This window comes from Harpegnathos saltator, unplaced genomic scaffold (genome assembly GCF_003227715.2).
Source record: "Harpegnathos saltator strain DR-91 unplaced genomic scaffold, Hsal_v8.6 scaffold225, whole genome shotgun sequence".
NCBI classification, from domain to species: domain Eukaryota; kingdom Metazoa; phylum Arthropoda; class Insecta; order Hymenoptera; family Formicidae; genus Harpegnathos; species Harpegnathos saltator.
In genome coordinates this window covers 281,390-294,732 of record NW_020230012.1, presented here as the reverse complement: position 1 = coordinate 294,732, position 13,343 = coordinate 281,390, and the positions used below count along the sequence as shown (strand labels likewise).

At 49.6% G+C, this 13,343-nt stretch overlaps 1 protein-coding gene across 4 annotated transcripts in view; it reads left to right on the top strand.

Moving 5' to 3' along the window:
* LOC105190612 (synaptogenesis protein syg-2) overlaps positions 1-9,664 on the top strand; it is a 306,100-nt gene extending 296,436 nt beyond the window's left edge. For 3 of the 4 annotated variants that reach the window (XM_025298586.1, XM_011153434.3, XM_025298585.1), the window contains one exon: positions 3,187-8,581. In XM_025298586.1, the coding sequence (XP_025154371.1) occupies positions 3,187-3,573 (387 nt within the window). In that variant the 3' untranslated portion in view covers positions 3,574-8,581. Of the gene's footprint in view, positions 1-3,186; positions 8,582-8,902 lie in introns of those variants that run through there. The other variant, XM_025298587.1, reaches the window with a different exon arrangement.
* The last annotated feature ends 3,679 nt before the right edge of the window (positions 9,665-13,343 follow it).

Genomic DNA, 13,343 nt, shown 5'->3' with positions numbered 1-13,343 from the left:
TCTGTCTTTTTCCCTTTCTCTTTTTATATTCTCTCCTCCCTTCCTCTCCCTCGTTGTTATCCGTTAATTTTGCGTGATATTTATGACTTTTGTATGTAATTTTATTATACTTGTAATTATTTTTAATAAATTGTCGCACACACGTGGCGACTGCTTTCTTATTTCCAATTTGATTTCCAATTTGTTTCTGATATTAATTGATGGCGATTAATGGGGGATTGTTGGTTAACACAATATCTTTATACTTGGGTAACACGTAGAAACGCTGAATGATATGTTGTATGAAATACTTTAGGGACGAATAATTGTCGCGCACACGCAGGAGGCAATTCTCCGACGAACCAACAATTCCCCTTAGGTTCCTTGTTAAATTATACTTTGTTGCCCCGCACACGGTACACTCGTGGCGTGTATACACACACACACACACACATACACACATAATACATATGTGCATACACAGTCGACGGGCACAGCCATTACATGTAAATGGGTGCGCTCTGATTTCACGAAACGTAAGTGAATGCAGTACGTTGGCATTCGCAGCAAAGAGGAATTCAAACAATTAAAGTCGATGGTTTAAATCACGAGAATTTCGTTAGTCCGGCGGGCGCGGGCGCGCGCGCGCGCGCGCGCGAGAGAGAGAGAGGGGGCATGTTTTAATAAAGTTAATAGGTTCATCCAAGGAGATGGGAAGCTGAGGAAGTGTAGTGCAAAGAAACGAAAGCGAGGCGGTAGCAGCAGCCGGGCGAATCGCGCTCTCGTTGTTACTGTCGCGTCGTTCCCTTTTCCTTTCGTGCTCCGTGAGAGAAGCTCGAAGGGCTAACGTTTTCCACAGAAAGTCCACGAGCGGTGTAGTTTGAAATAACAGTATCCGTACGACGGAGGTTGGCAGCGGCAACCACCGTCGCCGCGCACTGCGTAAAGTTTCAACCGGAAAGCAACGCTTCTCTGTAGTTCGAAAGTAGAAAATTGCGCTGTCCGCGTCTTCTGTTACGATTTTGCGAGACATTCTCCGAGATCGATCTCGGCGAGATTCTAACGTTAACGTAACGCGCGCGGGAACCGCGCTTTTCCGAACGTCACGATTTTATTCTCCGCCGCGGGGAGCGATTGTATTTTCCGGCGATGATTATCGGCGATTGATATTCGGGATACGCTTGAGCGAATTTTACGAGCTCGCGATTCGCTTCGCGACAAACACGCCCGTCGAATTAAAACGCGCCCTCTTTTGTTACCCTCCGCGCGAGGTAGCCTCTTTCAGATTTTCCCCAATCCTCTCGAGCTCCTTTCGTCACGAGCCACTGAAACTTCACCCTCAATTTCACACCAAATTAATTGCTAATTACTGCGGGAATCTGAAGCTCCGTTAGCGAAACCTCGGCAAGAACAAAACTCCGGAGTGGAAAACTTTGATTATCGCTAAGGATTTTCCTATTCCATTTACTTGCGGTTCGGTTAATTGTTGCGCTTTTTCTCCCCCTCTCTCTCTCTCTCTCTCTCTCTTTCTCTCTTCCTTTCGTTTCATTTTTTCTTTTTTGCAATTCCTCGTTATGTCGATTTTTCCGTTGGATTTGGTAGATTCTTCCAGAATTCGACAGTCAGTGACGGCAAACGCCACTAGCTTTTACCATTTCTCGCGAGCTCAAGTACTCGCCCGAGATTCGTCGGAGTTTAGTAAAGTTTAAGCAAAACAGGCAAGGAGTATGCTAAAGAGAAACAAGCAAAGAGAAGGAAAGGAAGAAAGGGACAGAGAGAGAAGAGGGAAAAATATAAGCAACTTAATGAGACGCGGTCGGGAAAGTTCCGTTCTATTCGCACCCGTGGAGCGTGAATCTACGGGACTTGCATTCCGTGCCTCTTGCGTTAATCTATCTCAAGATAAAAGATCCTGCGCCCGGCAAGAGCCCGTCTCACCCACGCGACCGGTGGATCACGCCACCAAAGTGGATGACTCCGCGTCCTCCGCGTCGCGGGAGAACACTCCGTGCTGTTTTGCGTCTCCAATTTATAGGAAATGGCGCACACGGGCATCTCCGACGGCTGCCGTCCTCGTCCTAAACAGTCGAAGGAACTCCCGCCGTCAAAAGTTTCCGTGATACGAGCCAACTAGTCCCGGGCGGTCGGTCCCTCAGGAATATTCAGGAGTGAAAATTCCGAAAGTTAGACCTGTCCGTATTATCTAAGTCCCGGGGACTAGAGAGAAAACGTGCCCCCCTTCCTCCCCCGCGAAAACTACCTCCGCCGATTTCTTAGAAACGCTTCGGTCCTATCTTGGAGAAGTTGGCCGCGTCTCTCGGCTTCAAGCGGATTATTTAAATGCCGGCTGTGCACGTATATAACTGGCTTGCATTTACTTTAGCGGATTACGCTACGCGCGAGCGAGCACCCGCACGCAAACACGCACATATCTATAACTCAACACACGCTAATGTATCGAAATTAGCTTAATCTCCTGTTCCCCACGTGTCATTAGACATCCGGGCGGACTTGTTGCGTAACACACAGACGATTCGATCGATCGAAACAATACATGCGCTCAGTCCATAATCGGATTCGAGGCTCATGTAGGACTCAGCGATCATCGTACAATTCAATGAATCCCGTTCGGCTAGAGGCAGGCAGAAAGGAGCTCTCGCGCGGCCGCGCATTTCCGAACACTCACTCAGCTATTACAGATCCCTTCTCTTCGCGAAAGGCTTAATGACTTCATATTATCGACGAGAGAGAGAGAGAGAGAGAGAGAGAGAGAGAGAGCCTGTTGCTCGTATTACATCACCGCCACTAATACAAAATCAAATATCCCAGAAATCCGCGCAATTACATTCCGGGTTAACATTTTAGCGACTTAGTCAGTCTAAAGCTAGTAAACCTTGCCAATGATTACCGTTCCGGAATAAACAATCTCATGTCGTTGCAGCCCTCATGAGACAAAGAGGATAAAACAGAAAAGGGAGCGTCGCATCTTTGTCCTCGTCGTCGTCGTCGTCGTCGTGCGTGCGCACGTGTATGTATGTGTGTGTGTGTGTGTGTGTGTGTGTAGGTATGTTCTGATTCCTCTGAGATTTTAATAACTCTTCCAGAGCGTCCCAGACGGTTGGCTGCTCCCTTCCCTGCCTCTCGCGTCCGTTGCCGCGCTGCCGCGAACGGTCTTTGTGTAGCGTGTCCTGCTTTTCCTTCTTCCAGCTGTCCGGCGAGGTGACATACGCGGAACTGTGCCTGGCGAGGCCCACCACCCTGTCGACTCTGGCGACCGACGCCAAACTGGCGAGCCTCGGTGGAGTCGGCGGTCTGGGTGGTCTTCAGGGTTACGGCAGCGGCCTGGGGGTGATCGTAGGCGGCAAGCCGTATGCGAAAGAGGCGACGGTGTACGCGTGCATCGACCACAACGCAAGGCCGACCAAGGTGGATGTCTCTAACGCGCCGTCATGCGCGGCGACTCCCCTGTCGACGGCGAACGTGCTCCAGGACTCGACCGTGTCCACCATGAGCGGCGGCAAGCAGCACCATCCGGCGAGAGAGGTCGTCACCGTCCGCACGCCCCTCATCTCGACCCAGGAAAGTTGCGTATAGGGACGCGACTCCGACGCGCTCAACGTCAACGAGTACTATGTCTGATATGGCCGCCTCGTGGCGATCGTGCGCGTCCCAAAAGCAACGACGGATTCCCAGGACTCGTTACCGGAGCCGTTGTGGCTCCAAATAACGTCCTCGGCTTCTAGAAGAAGGATACGTCTGACCGGATGAACGTCGCGAGTTTCATTCCCGGATACGCGTGAGTGTCAAGCTTCGCGGAGTTCGCGCTGCGGAGAAAGAGAGACCCGCGGACTTTCGTCGAGGATGAAACTACTACTGTCACTGCTGCTGCTACTGCTGCCGCTACTACTACTACTAGTACTAATACCGTTTAAGGACGACAGTGTCCGAGACTCGTGTCGAGAGTCGCGAACGAACTTCCTGCGAATTGTGAATCGGACGGTGGGCGCGAATTACGACGCGGAGGACGCGATCGGACTGCCTGCCGCGCTTCGTTCAAGGATCCCGAAGATATACGCAATAAAACGACAGCTGAGACACGTCTCTGAGACAGGCCGCTCGCGAAGAAACGGCGTCTTCTGTCCTCTTCTGCGATCTTGCCGAATTGCAATACCGAAATGCAATACCGAAATGCGATGGCTTATGAAAATTCAAGACTGACCGAATCGCATCATTTTCAAGAATACATATCGAGAGATAACGATTCCAATGCCGACCAACACGCCACACATAGCAAACGCATAGCCCGCTCAATTCGGCGTTCCATTGTGTCTCGAATTTACGGCGAATACGGCCGACAAGATGCATTTTGTCATACGGAGATGAAAACCAGGTAAGAGACAAGACGCGAAAGTAGAGCGAGAGAAAGAAACACACTCGACAAGAACGAACCAATCGACCTTAAGCGAAAGTTTTCCGGGGAAAATGGGCTGTTTGTGAATTTCGGGAAAAATTCATAAAATTCTTTTTATATTCTATTAAAAATGCCTCGATCAAACTTACACACACACACACACACACACACACACACACCCACACACAGTACACATATCGTAACGCTCAAAATCGATCGAGAGCGTCGCAGAACTGCGAAACGAATTCGCCCGAGCACGAGAAGACCCCCGTGGCCGCGTAATCGTCCTGATTCGAGAAAGGAAGAGAGAATGCGGACGAGAGAGAGAGAGAGAGAGAGAGAGAGAGAATATCGGCTGAGACTCAGCGGATATATATAGTCGCGAAGGATCCACGTCGATTGACGGAACGGCCGATGAGGCGGAAGGAAACACGTCTAAAAACGTAGGTTTCCGCATTCCGCGGATGTTCGTAGCGCGCGCGCGGAGCGGCGAGATCGATGTACCTACTACGCGACTACGGTCGCGACGGTGAATGTAGATTTTCTATCCCGGGAGTATACTTTGTATTACAAAGTAGGTACCGGAGATAAAGGGAGATCGTCGCGCGTTGAGTGTATTTTCGTAGAATAGCGCGTCTTTATCGGCGGTATGCGCACTCGGGAGTGTCGTATCATGTCGATTACGTCGCATCAAGTGCAACGATCAATTCCGAGAGAGGAGAGCGAGAGGCGGATCCGCGCGCACGGAGGAGATCGACTTGTTCCGCGAAAATCCTCAAAATATCTCCGCCCGCCCCCGGGGCAGTTGCGCCACGACACGCGAGACTGCAACGTATAAAACACCGGCGACGCGCCGCGAAAATCCCGACGAGCAGATTTCTACGACGCGTCATTCTCATCGGACGCGTCCGCTTTGTCCTTTTGTCCTTCAGGGTCGCGTCGCGATTTCTTCTTTCGCTCCTCGTTTCCGAGCCTATCTATTTTCAATTTAAATTTTCGCCTTGAGGGCCTTTGCCGGGCGCGTGATTAATTACCAAGAAAATAACGAAATAATTAATCGATCGCGACGGCGAATGAAATAATTAATCGATCGGCCCGGTCTTTCCGCACGGGCACGCACGTGTAATTATAGGGCGGCGCTGGCGCGACACGTGCAAATTCCTCTGTGAGTATAAGTTAAAACTTGGAGCGTGTCGCGTCGATGTAAGCTGATTAATTAAACTTGAGCGTATCGACATTCAGGCCGACTTATTTAAGAGAGGAAGTGTTACCACAGCGCGCGGGAACTTACGAGGCGAGGGCAAATTTGCCGACTATAAAATAAGCAGAGACTATCGATCTTCTCCCGCGCGGTCCGACCGAAGTCGTTCTTTACTCTTCCATCGTTTTACATCTCTCTAGTCTATTTATACGGCTTTTCCTATCTGACGCGCGCGCTAACGCGCCGGAAGCGTTGCCCCGTCGGCGTGTTTCACGCACGCGTGCGGAACCGAACGAAACGCACGCGCGCTGCGCTGCGCTGCGCTGCGAAGCGACGCGACGCAACGCGCGCCAAACTTTCCTTCAAGATGAATACCTGACGATGTCCCGCGGTTACGCATGTGAGGACCTTGTAAATAGTGACTACTCGTCGTGCGCGAGGACACCGAATAAATTTAGATTAATTATCGAAATTACCGTGTGCGTTAATCGAGAGAGAGAGAGAGAGAGAGAGAGGTGGGACGAGTATGCTCTGCGCTTCGAAGATATGTATATTAATTAAACAAACGTACCTTGTACACTGCGCATCGTTCACTAGCGGCGAGCAACCACGCGTTATCTCCGTAATTAACTTTGCATTGAGTTCGATCGGAGGATAGTTTGCGACGGGATCGTCATTCGTACCGTGGAACAAAGACAATAACGTTGCAGCGTCGTTAAATGAAAAACGGCCCGCGCGAACGATCCGAGTTACATCGCACGGTGTTCCTCGAAACTTAATTCAAGCTTAAGCACTTTCTTTTTTTTTTCCTCTCTCTATCGGAATATCGGTAATAAGCAGTTTGAGTAACTCTCTGTTTTTTTCTTTTTTCTTTTTATTACTATTATCGGTTATTGATTTTCGCATTGTAAACAAGGCAAGTTCCTACTCGCAATCACGCGTATCATTAAATTATTAGAGAGGAAACGTCGCCGTCGAGACGGCTTGGATCGAAAATACGCTCGGAGAGATGATTTATTCCAATAATAGCGATAATAATTTTACGAATGCGGATCTCGCACGTGGGACCCCATCGTAGCTTCAATTCGCGGGCGACACTAAACGCGATATAATTCATCGTTTAGCGGCCGATTTATCTTCGCTTCCCACCGATCCCTTTACGAAACAGACTGACGTGACGTGCGTTATTTTACGACGAAATCCTCCGGACAAACCTGTGTCCCGGGACTGCCAAAACGCGCACAACTCCCTCACGACTGCCATGTCGCATTCATTTTCATTAAGTTCGTCGAGAAATAACGAAGAGCGATCGGAGAAGTAGTACCTTTCGTGCGTCGCCGTACGTTGTGCACCGTACAAATGTACACGCGCGTACATCTTACATATATATATATATATATATGTATATATATATATATATATATATCTCGGTCACCATAGCGTTTACGCGCAGCGGAGACAGTGTAAATATCCTGTATATAAGGACATCGAGAAAAGAGAGAGACTTTATTTGCGAGGGATGCCCGAGGTTAAACCCCTTACGTCTTCTTCGAAGGACGACGGAACAGGCACGAAGGATCGTTATCGACGGATCCGTTAACGGCATTACGAGGTACGTTCTACCAGGGAAATGTATTGAGCGATACCGTACCGGCGGTACACGCGAAAGGAGGAGGATAATGATCCTAGCGCGCGAATTCTCCTCCCTTTAAGTAGAGCCACTTGGAAATTTCGAGATTATTACGTCGCACGAGTCGTATCTTTTAATGTCTTCTTTAATCGCGACGATTATTACCTCTTTATTTTCGGTGCTTTGTACAGTTCCTTCTTTCCCGTCTCAATTCTCATTGATATTGAATGTTATTGACGTGCAACATAATCCGTTATCGACCACCGTCGTCGTCGTCGTCGTCGTCGTCATCGTCATCATCATCGGTCGACGAACGCGAAGAAAGTCGTGTGACGTGACGAGCGTTCCTTCGTGTACGCCCCCTTCGTAATTTGTAAGATATATGCTCCGATGTACAGCGCCGATATTTTTTCAGAGTGCGTAATACAATACCTCCGCGTATATCGTAAAGTCTCGGGTCGCCCAATTAGACGGGCCCGTTAAAAGGGCGGAACTGTATAATTAAACGATCGGATTGCGATTAATGGTCAGACAAAGAAATAAAGATATGTATATGTACGTGTACGTATGTGTATATGCACGTGTGTGCCTGCGCCTGTATGTGTGTGTGTGTGAGCGCAAAGATGCGAATCTATCTTTCACCGTATGCGTATGCGCATGTGTATATGTGTGTGTGTGTGTGTGTGTGTACATTTTGCGCGACTGCGGTAGCTCCGCTACCGAAAAACCTCAAAGATTCAAAGTAATAAAAAGGATAAAATAAAAATATATGTGTGTATGTACGAATGTGTGTGCGCTTTTCTTGCTGTCTCATGATTTCTCTCGTAAATTATTTCATTGCGGGGGAAACTATTTACATCCCGTAATGTTGATCTCAGGCGATTGGCAGTATCGGACGTCGAGTTCGTAATTTCGTTTCTCGCGCGAAAGCGTCTTCGATGGATAGCTGGATAGACAAACGAACGAATAGACAGAACCGACGAATCGGGATACAATTTATATTCGAATTATTTTCGTACACTAAAGTCGCGCTTTCCTTCGCGCTTTGTAGTCAGAGGTATGTCGCACGGTTATCTTTTCGGTAAGAGGATTCTTCAGAAATTCACGGAAGGGTTGAAACGAGACGCTCTTCTCTTTCTCTTACGCGGAAGCGTCCGCCGGCGCTCGAACGAGATCGAAGTGGACGAAGAAAAGAAAATTATTCCTCGAATGCTCCGCGATTGAATCCACGTAAGATCGATTTTCCCCCCATTTCACAAAAGAGTACTTCGGCTATATATTCCACCGCGGCCCGAACTGTTCTTTCCCTTCATATTGTGCCGCTTTCTTTCTCTCTCCCTCCCTCCCTCCCTACCTCCCTCCCTCCCTCCCTCCCTCCCTCTCTCTCGCAATATGCTTTAATATAAAATATTATCTTCCGCTCCCTCCTACCGCATAACGATACAATTTCCCTGCGTAATTACTACGTTCTCCAAGTTCCCTGCAATCATAATTAAACAATACTTTTCATTTCCTTAGATTTGCAAGTTAAGATTCTCCCTATTGTTTCCAATGAAATTCAAAGAGGTCGCTCTCCCTGCGTAATTGCTTTAGGAAAAATAAAGAAGAGAGAGAGAGAGAGAGAGAGAGAGAGAGAGAAGGGGAAAAGAGCGACGAGAGATTTCAGCGTTTCTCGTTTCAGTGGAATCGCGAGGCCTGGCTCTTCCCTGACAAAGTTGCAATTTCATATGCGCCACGTACGATGCATTTACGACGAGAGCAGCGGCCAGATCAGCCGGTACACGGACGCGCACCGGGGGGAGAGATATGCCTGTGTGTACACGTGTAGAAAAGTTCAATTGGCGGAGTCCTTCCGGTTTCGCCGGTATTTTAAGCACGCGCACCGTTAACGATCGCGCCCGGTTTCTCCTCATAGCTGCTCCTCCGTCTCCTCCTCTTGAATTCTCGCTTCTCGCATGCTACAATACATTCCACATTTCCTGTCAAATACCGCGAGCACGTGTGAATGCGGCTCGTTTCGCCGCTACTGGGGGAATTTTGACGGTAATAAAGAAACGACGATAGGCCGCGCTATCGACGCGCTTTTCCCTACCCCTCCTCGTCCCTGCCGCGAGTCTCGCGTTCGCGTGAAAGTATGAACACCCGCAACGAGCAATTACAGGCTGATACGAGCGGCCTTGCATTTCGGACGCGTATGTGTGTGTGTGTGTGTGTGTGTGTGTGTATTACAGTGTTCGAGTAGTTTAGAGGCACGCGAAATTTGTTCTCGCGGTGGATTCCCGCGCGTTCTCATGTTCGCAAAGCGACGCGGCGCGTATCTCTTTCCCGACGAATGAATTCCGACCAACTCATTATTCGTTCTCCGAGGTCCCTCCTTGTCCCGACCGAAGCATCCCCGTGCGATCGATCAAAGGCAGCAACAGCAACGGCGGCGGCGGCGGCGGCGGCGGCGGCGGCGGCGGCGGCGGCGGCGGCGGCGGCGGCGGTGGTGGCGGCGGTGGCCGCGGGGTAAGGGAGAAACGTGCAAAAAAGAGGGCCGTTTGCGCGAAATTTCGCGAATAAGAACCGGCCGTCGGCTGGCCGGCTAAATCGCCGGCTCGTTTGGACAGACACCACTCGTTTCGTTTCACTACAGACAAAGAGACATAGAGAGAGAGAGAGAGAGAGAGAGAGAGAGAGAAAGAGAGAGAGAAAGAGGGTCCACCATTCCCTTCGCGTTTTGTAGCAAGCCTGCATTGCGGCGTGCATGCAGCCGCGCGAGAAGCCTCGGGGTTAAAAGTGACCAGGCGCGGCAGTGCCAGTTTCAAAAGAAGCCCCTACATGAAAATCTGCGCCGGCTTATCGAATCTGAAAGTCAATTTCTGCCTCCGTGGCAGACGGGGGAGCTACCGTCGCCGCTGCCGAGTCGTGTGTGCGCTCGAATCTATTAGCTTGTCCCGGAAGCGTCAAAAGCGCCCAAAAGCGTCAAAAGTCTTTTTGCCGCGGAATATTCATCGACGCCTCGGCGCGGTTATCACCGCGATAACCGCCGCACAATCCCGACTTTCTGGCATCCGTAATCCAGCCCGCACACAACACCGATACCCCAATACTCCGAGTTCTCTCCCCTTTCCGGATATCCATCGGATATTCGAGTCGCACCGCAACGATGTACCACGAATTTATTGGTCGTTAATAACAATGACACGCCAAGTAGAAACGGATTATACCGCGGGTGAATCTCGCGAATGAAACAGCAGGAACATAGAGATGTTCCTACAGTTTTCTCGCTCGTGCCTTCGTCTCGGGCCTTCGTCGCGCGCCTCGTCGTTCAGTTCGCACTTTATCGCGCGCTTGCGCTTTATTTTATGCGCGGCGACACGCACTTTGCGATTTTTCGCTCGTCATCGTAATTATCGGCGGCCAGTAGAGGAGCCGAGGGCGATTAGAACGGCCCGGCGACGACGCCCGCGCAGCCGAATATCGATCGCGTGATGAGCTTAAATTGCTAACTTGATAAACTCCTGCAAACTCTCGATTCAAAATTTCCCTCTTTTTCTTTCTTTATCGTAATTCCGCTTTTCATCGTAATTCCATCAGAATATTTGGCGTTTAACTGATATTTGCCTTCCACTCTGCGCCACTGACTCTGGCAATGCTACGATCTTTTCTATAACTGGGATAGCTGGAATTGTGACAAAGAGCTGTGGTGAATCGCGCGACTATGTTACAATTGTATATAATCTCTTGACGTGAGTGAGAACACGTGTGCGTGCGTGCGTGCGTGCGTGCGCGGGTGTGTGCGTGCGTATGTGTGCCTGTGCTGGATGAATGCGCTCGTACATGTGCTCGTTTGTACATTCTCCCGTGAAATCCACGGTCCGCGTGTGTGCGCGTGCGAATGTTTCGTGAGATTCCATCTGGTGAGCCTGATGAGAGAAACGCGAACGTGTCGAAAATTGAAATTGCGACGACCATACTACGTGTATCTACAATAATTATAGATCTCTCTCTACAAATATATACACACCTCAGCGTAATCAGAATAAACGTGTTGATATGAAAAACGACGACATATCAGCCTGTCGACGCTTGGCCGACCTTAAAGAACGCACAACGCAAACACCTTAATTAAATCCGCCGCTTTCTCCAAAGAAATCGGCGACACATTCATCGAGACGATCATTTATACGAAACGAAAATATGTTCTTCAGCTGTCTCTTTTCTTCACCCTAAGCCGAGAAGTGATCTTTCAAAACTTTCAGGTCAGCCATCGTTCGTCAGAATAGATTTTTCCGCGATTTCTTTATCCCATCCTAGAAAAGTCTTCCGTCCTCACACAACGAATCACGCGGGTGAGTATATTCATTATTACGTACGACTCATTCCTCCGTAACGATCGCTTCGATGTTTGTCCAATGAATGAAATGAAACGTCTCTTCCGAAGATTCAACGTAAACAGCGAGACTCCACTGTACGCGCTGGCCAATTACGTAATGCTCGTACGTACATGCATCCGCATCGAGTATACCGGGGTAAAAACCGGAGTAGTACGGATGATAAAGCGGGCAAAGTTAATACTGTGTTTTACATCGCGGCGAAATTAGAAACGGCGCTACCATAACGAACATACTTTGTCGCATTTCCTTCTATTAATTACGCGGAGCTCGAACACGCGAAACCGGCGAGAGGTACAGAGAGAGAGAGAGATAGAGAGAGAGAGAGATAGAGAGAGAGAGAGAGAGAGAGAGAGAGAGAAAGAGAGAGAGAGAGACAGAGAGAAAGAAGAGACAGGAGGGATATAGAAGCGCCGGGTTTCATTATTTCATTTATCATGCACCCGTTGGTGCACCTATATGCGTGCGGTAATGCGCGACTCTCGGAGGAAGGGAGCCAGGATTACGACGAGGATCCGAGCGAGGTGAGAATTCGCAGAGCCCCGAAAGAGGTCTTCGCCGCCGTCTCCTCCTACATATCGGACGGAACGACCTTCACGTTTCTCTCCTCTTTTCCGCCAATCCAGTTCCTCCGACACGTGCTTGCGTCCCGCGAGTCCTTCTCCGGAGATAACATAAATCCTGGATCGTCCCGCTGGCATCTCCAGCCTCTCCCGTCGTCTCTCTCGCCAATTGTCTGCCGGCCGTTCTCGCGAAATGGCGTTTACGTCGGGTGGAGACGCGAGATTGCGAGCGAGTAATTAAAAAATCGTCGAGAAAAACCCGCAGTCTCTTCTCCCGCCCCGCCCCCCCTCCTCTCTCTCTCACACTCTCCCTCTTTCATTCTTCCTTTTCTATTTCCACCTCCTTCTCTCGCTTGTGCGCTGCGATATCCGTTCCGTTGCGAAAGAAGAAAGTACGAAAGGTATGCTATCCTGCCCTCTTCTACTTCCTCTTCTGCCTCTCTCTCTCTCTCTCTCTCTCTCTCTCTCTCTCTCTCTCTTCACCGGCTCGTCCCGCCGCCGCAGCTTTATTGCTTCTGGGATTTACAGAGAGCAATGGTAGGTAGCGGCGTTTGATTATCTCGGTTTCGTTGACTGCTTGCCCCGACTAAGATTCATATTTCACGTTCTCTCCGGCCCTTGACGTCGCGCTAACGTAAAATTCAAGCGGCGAAAGGCGGCATGGACGGCGCGCGATTTCACGCGAGTTCTCGCTTGAATAGATTTCAAACGCGCGAGAGATACGCGTCACCCGATATTTCGGATTCGGATCGTTTTCCCGAGCAACGCTCTCACGACACAAACCACCGGTATGTAATATTGTTTACGGGGAAGCTCCCCCGCAAACAATTAAAACAGATTAATCTCTCCCGTTCGATACATCTCCGCGAAATCATCGAGAGAGAGAGAGAGAGAGAGGGAGAGAGAGAGAGAGAGAGTTGCACGTCTCGCTTGATTTTTATCCGCTTCGCGAGAAACGATGCGGCTCTCTGTCGGAGAATCGGAGATTTGTTATCGCTTCGCAATTTTTAAAGTGCCCCGAGTAAATTCCACTTGATAGTTATTGCCTGAGCCGAGATCCCAGCAGTTATTAAGATTACGCGTTCCGATGAGAAGGAAAGAGAGAGAAAGAGAGAGAGAGAGAGAGAGAGAGAGAGAGAGAGAGAGAGAGAGAGAGAGAGAAGCAGAGAGGGCTTTTATAGAG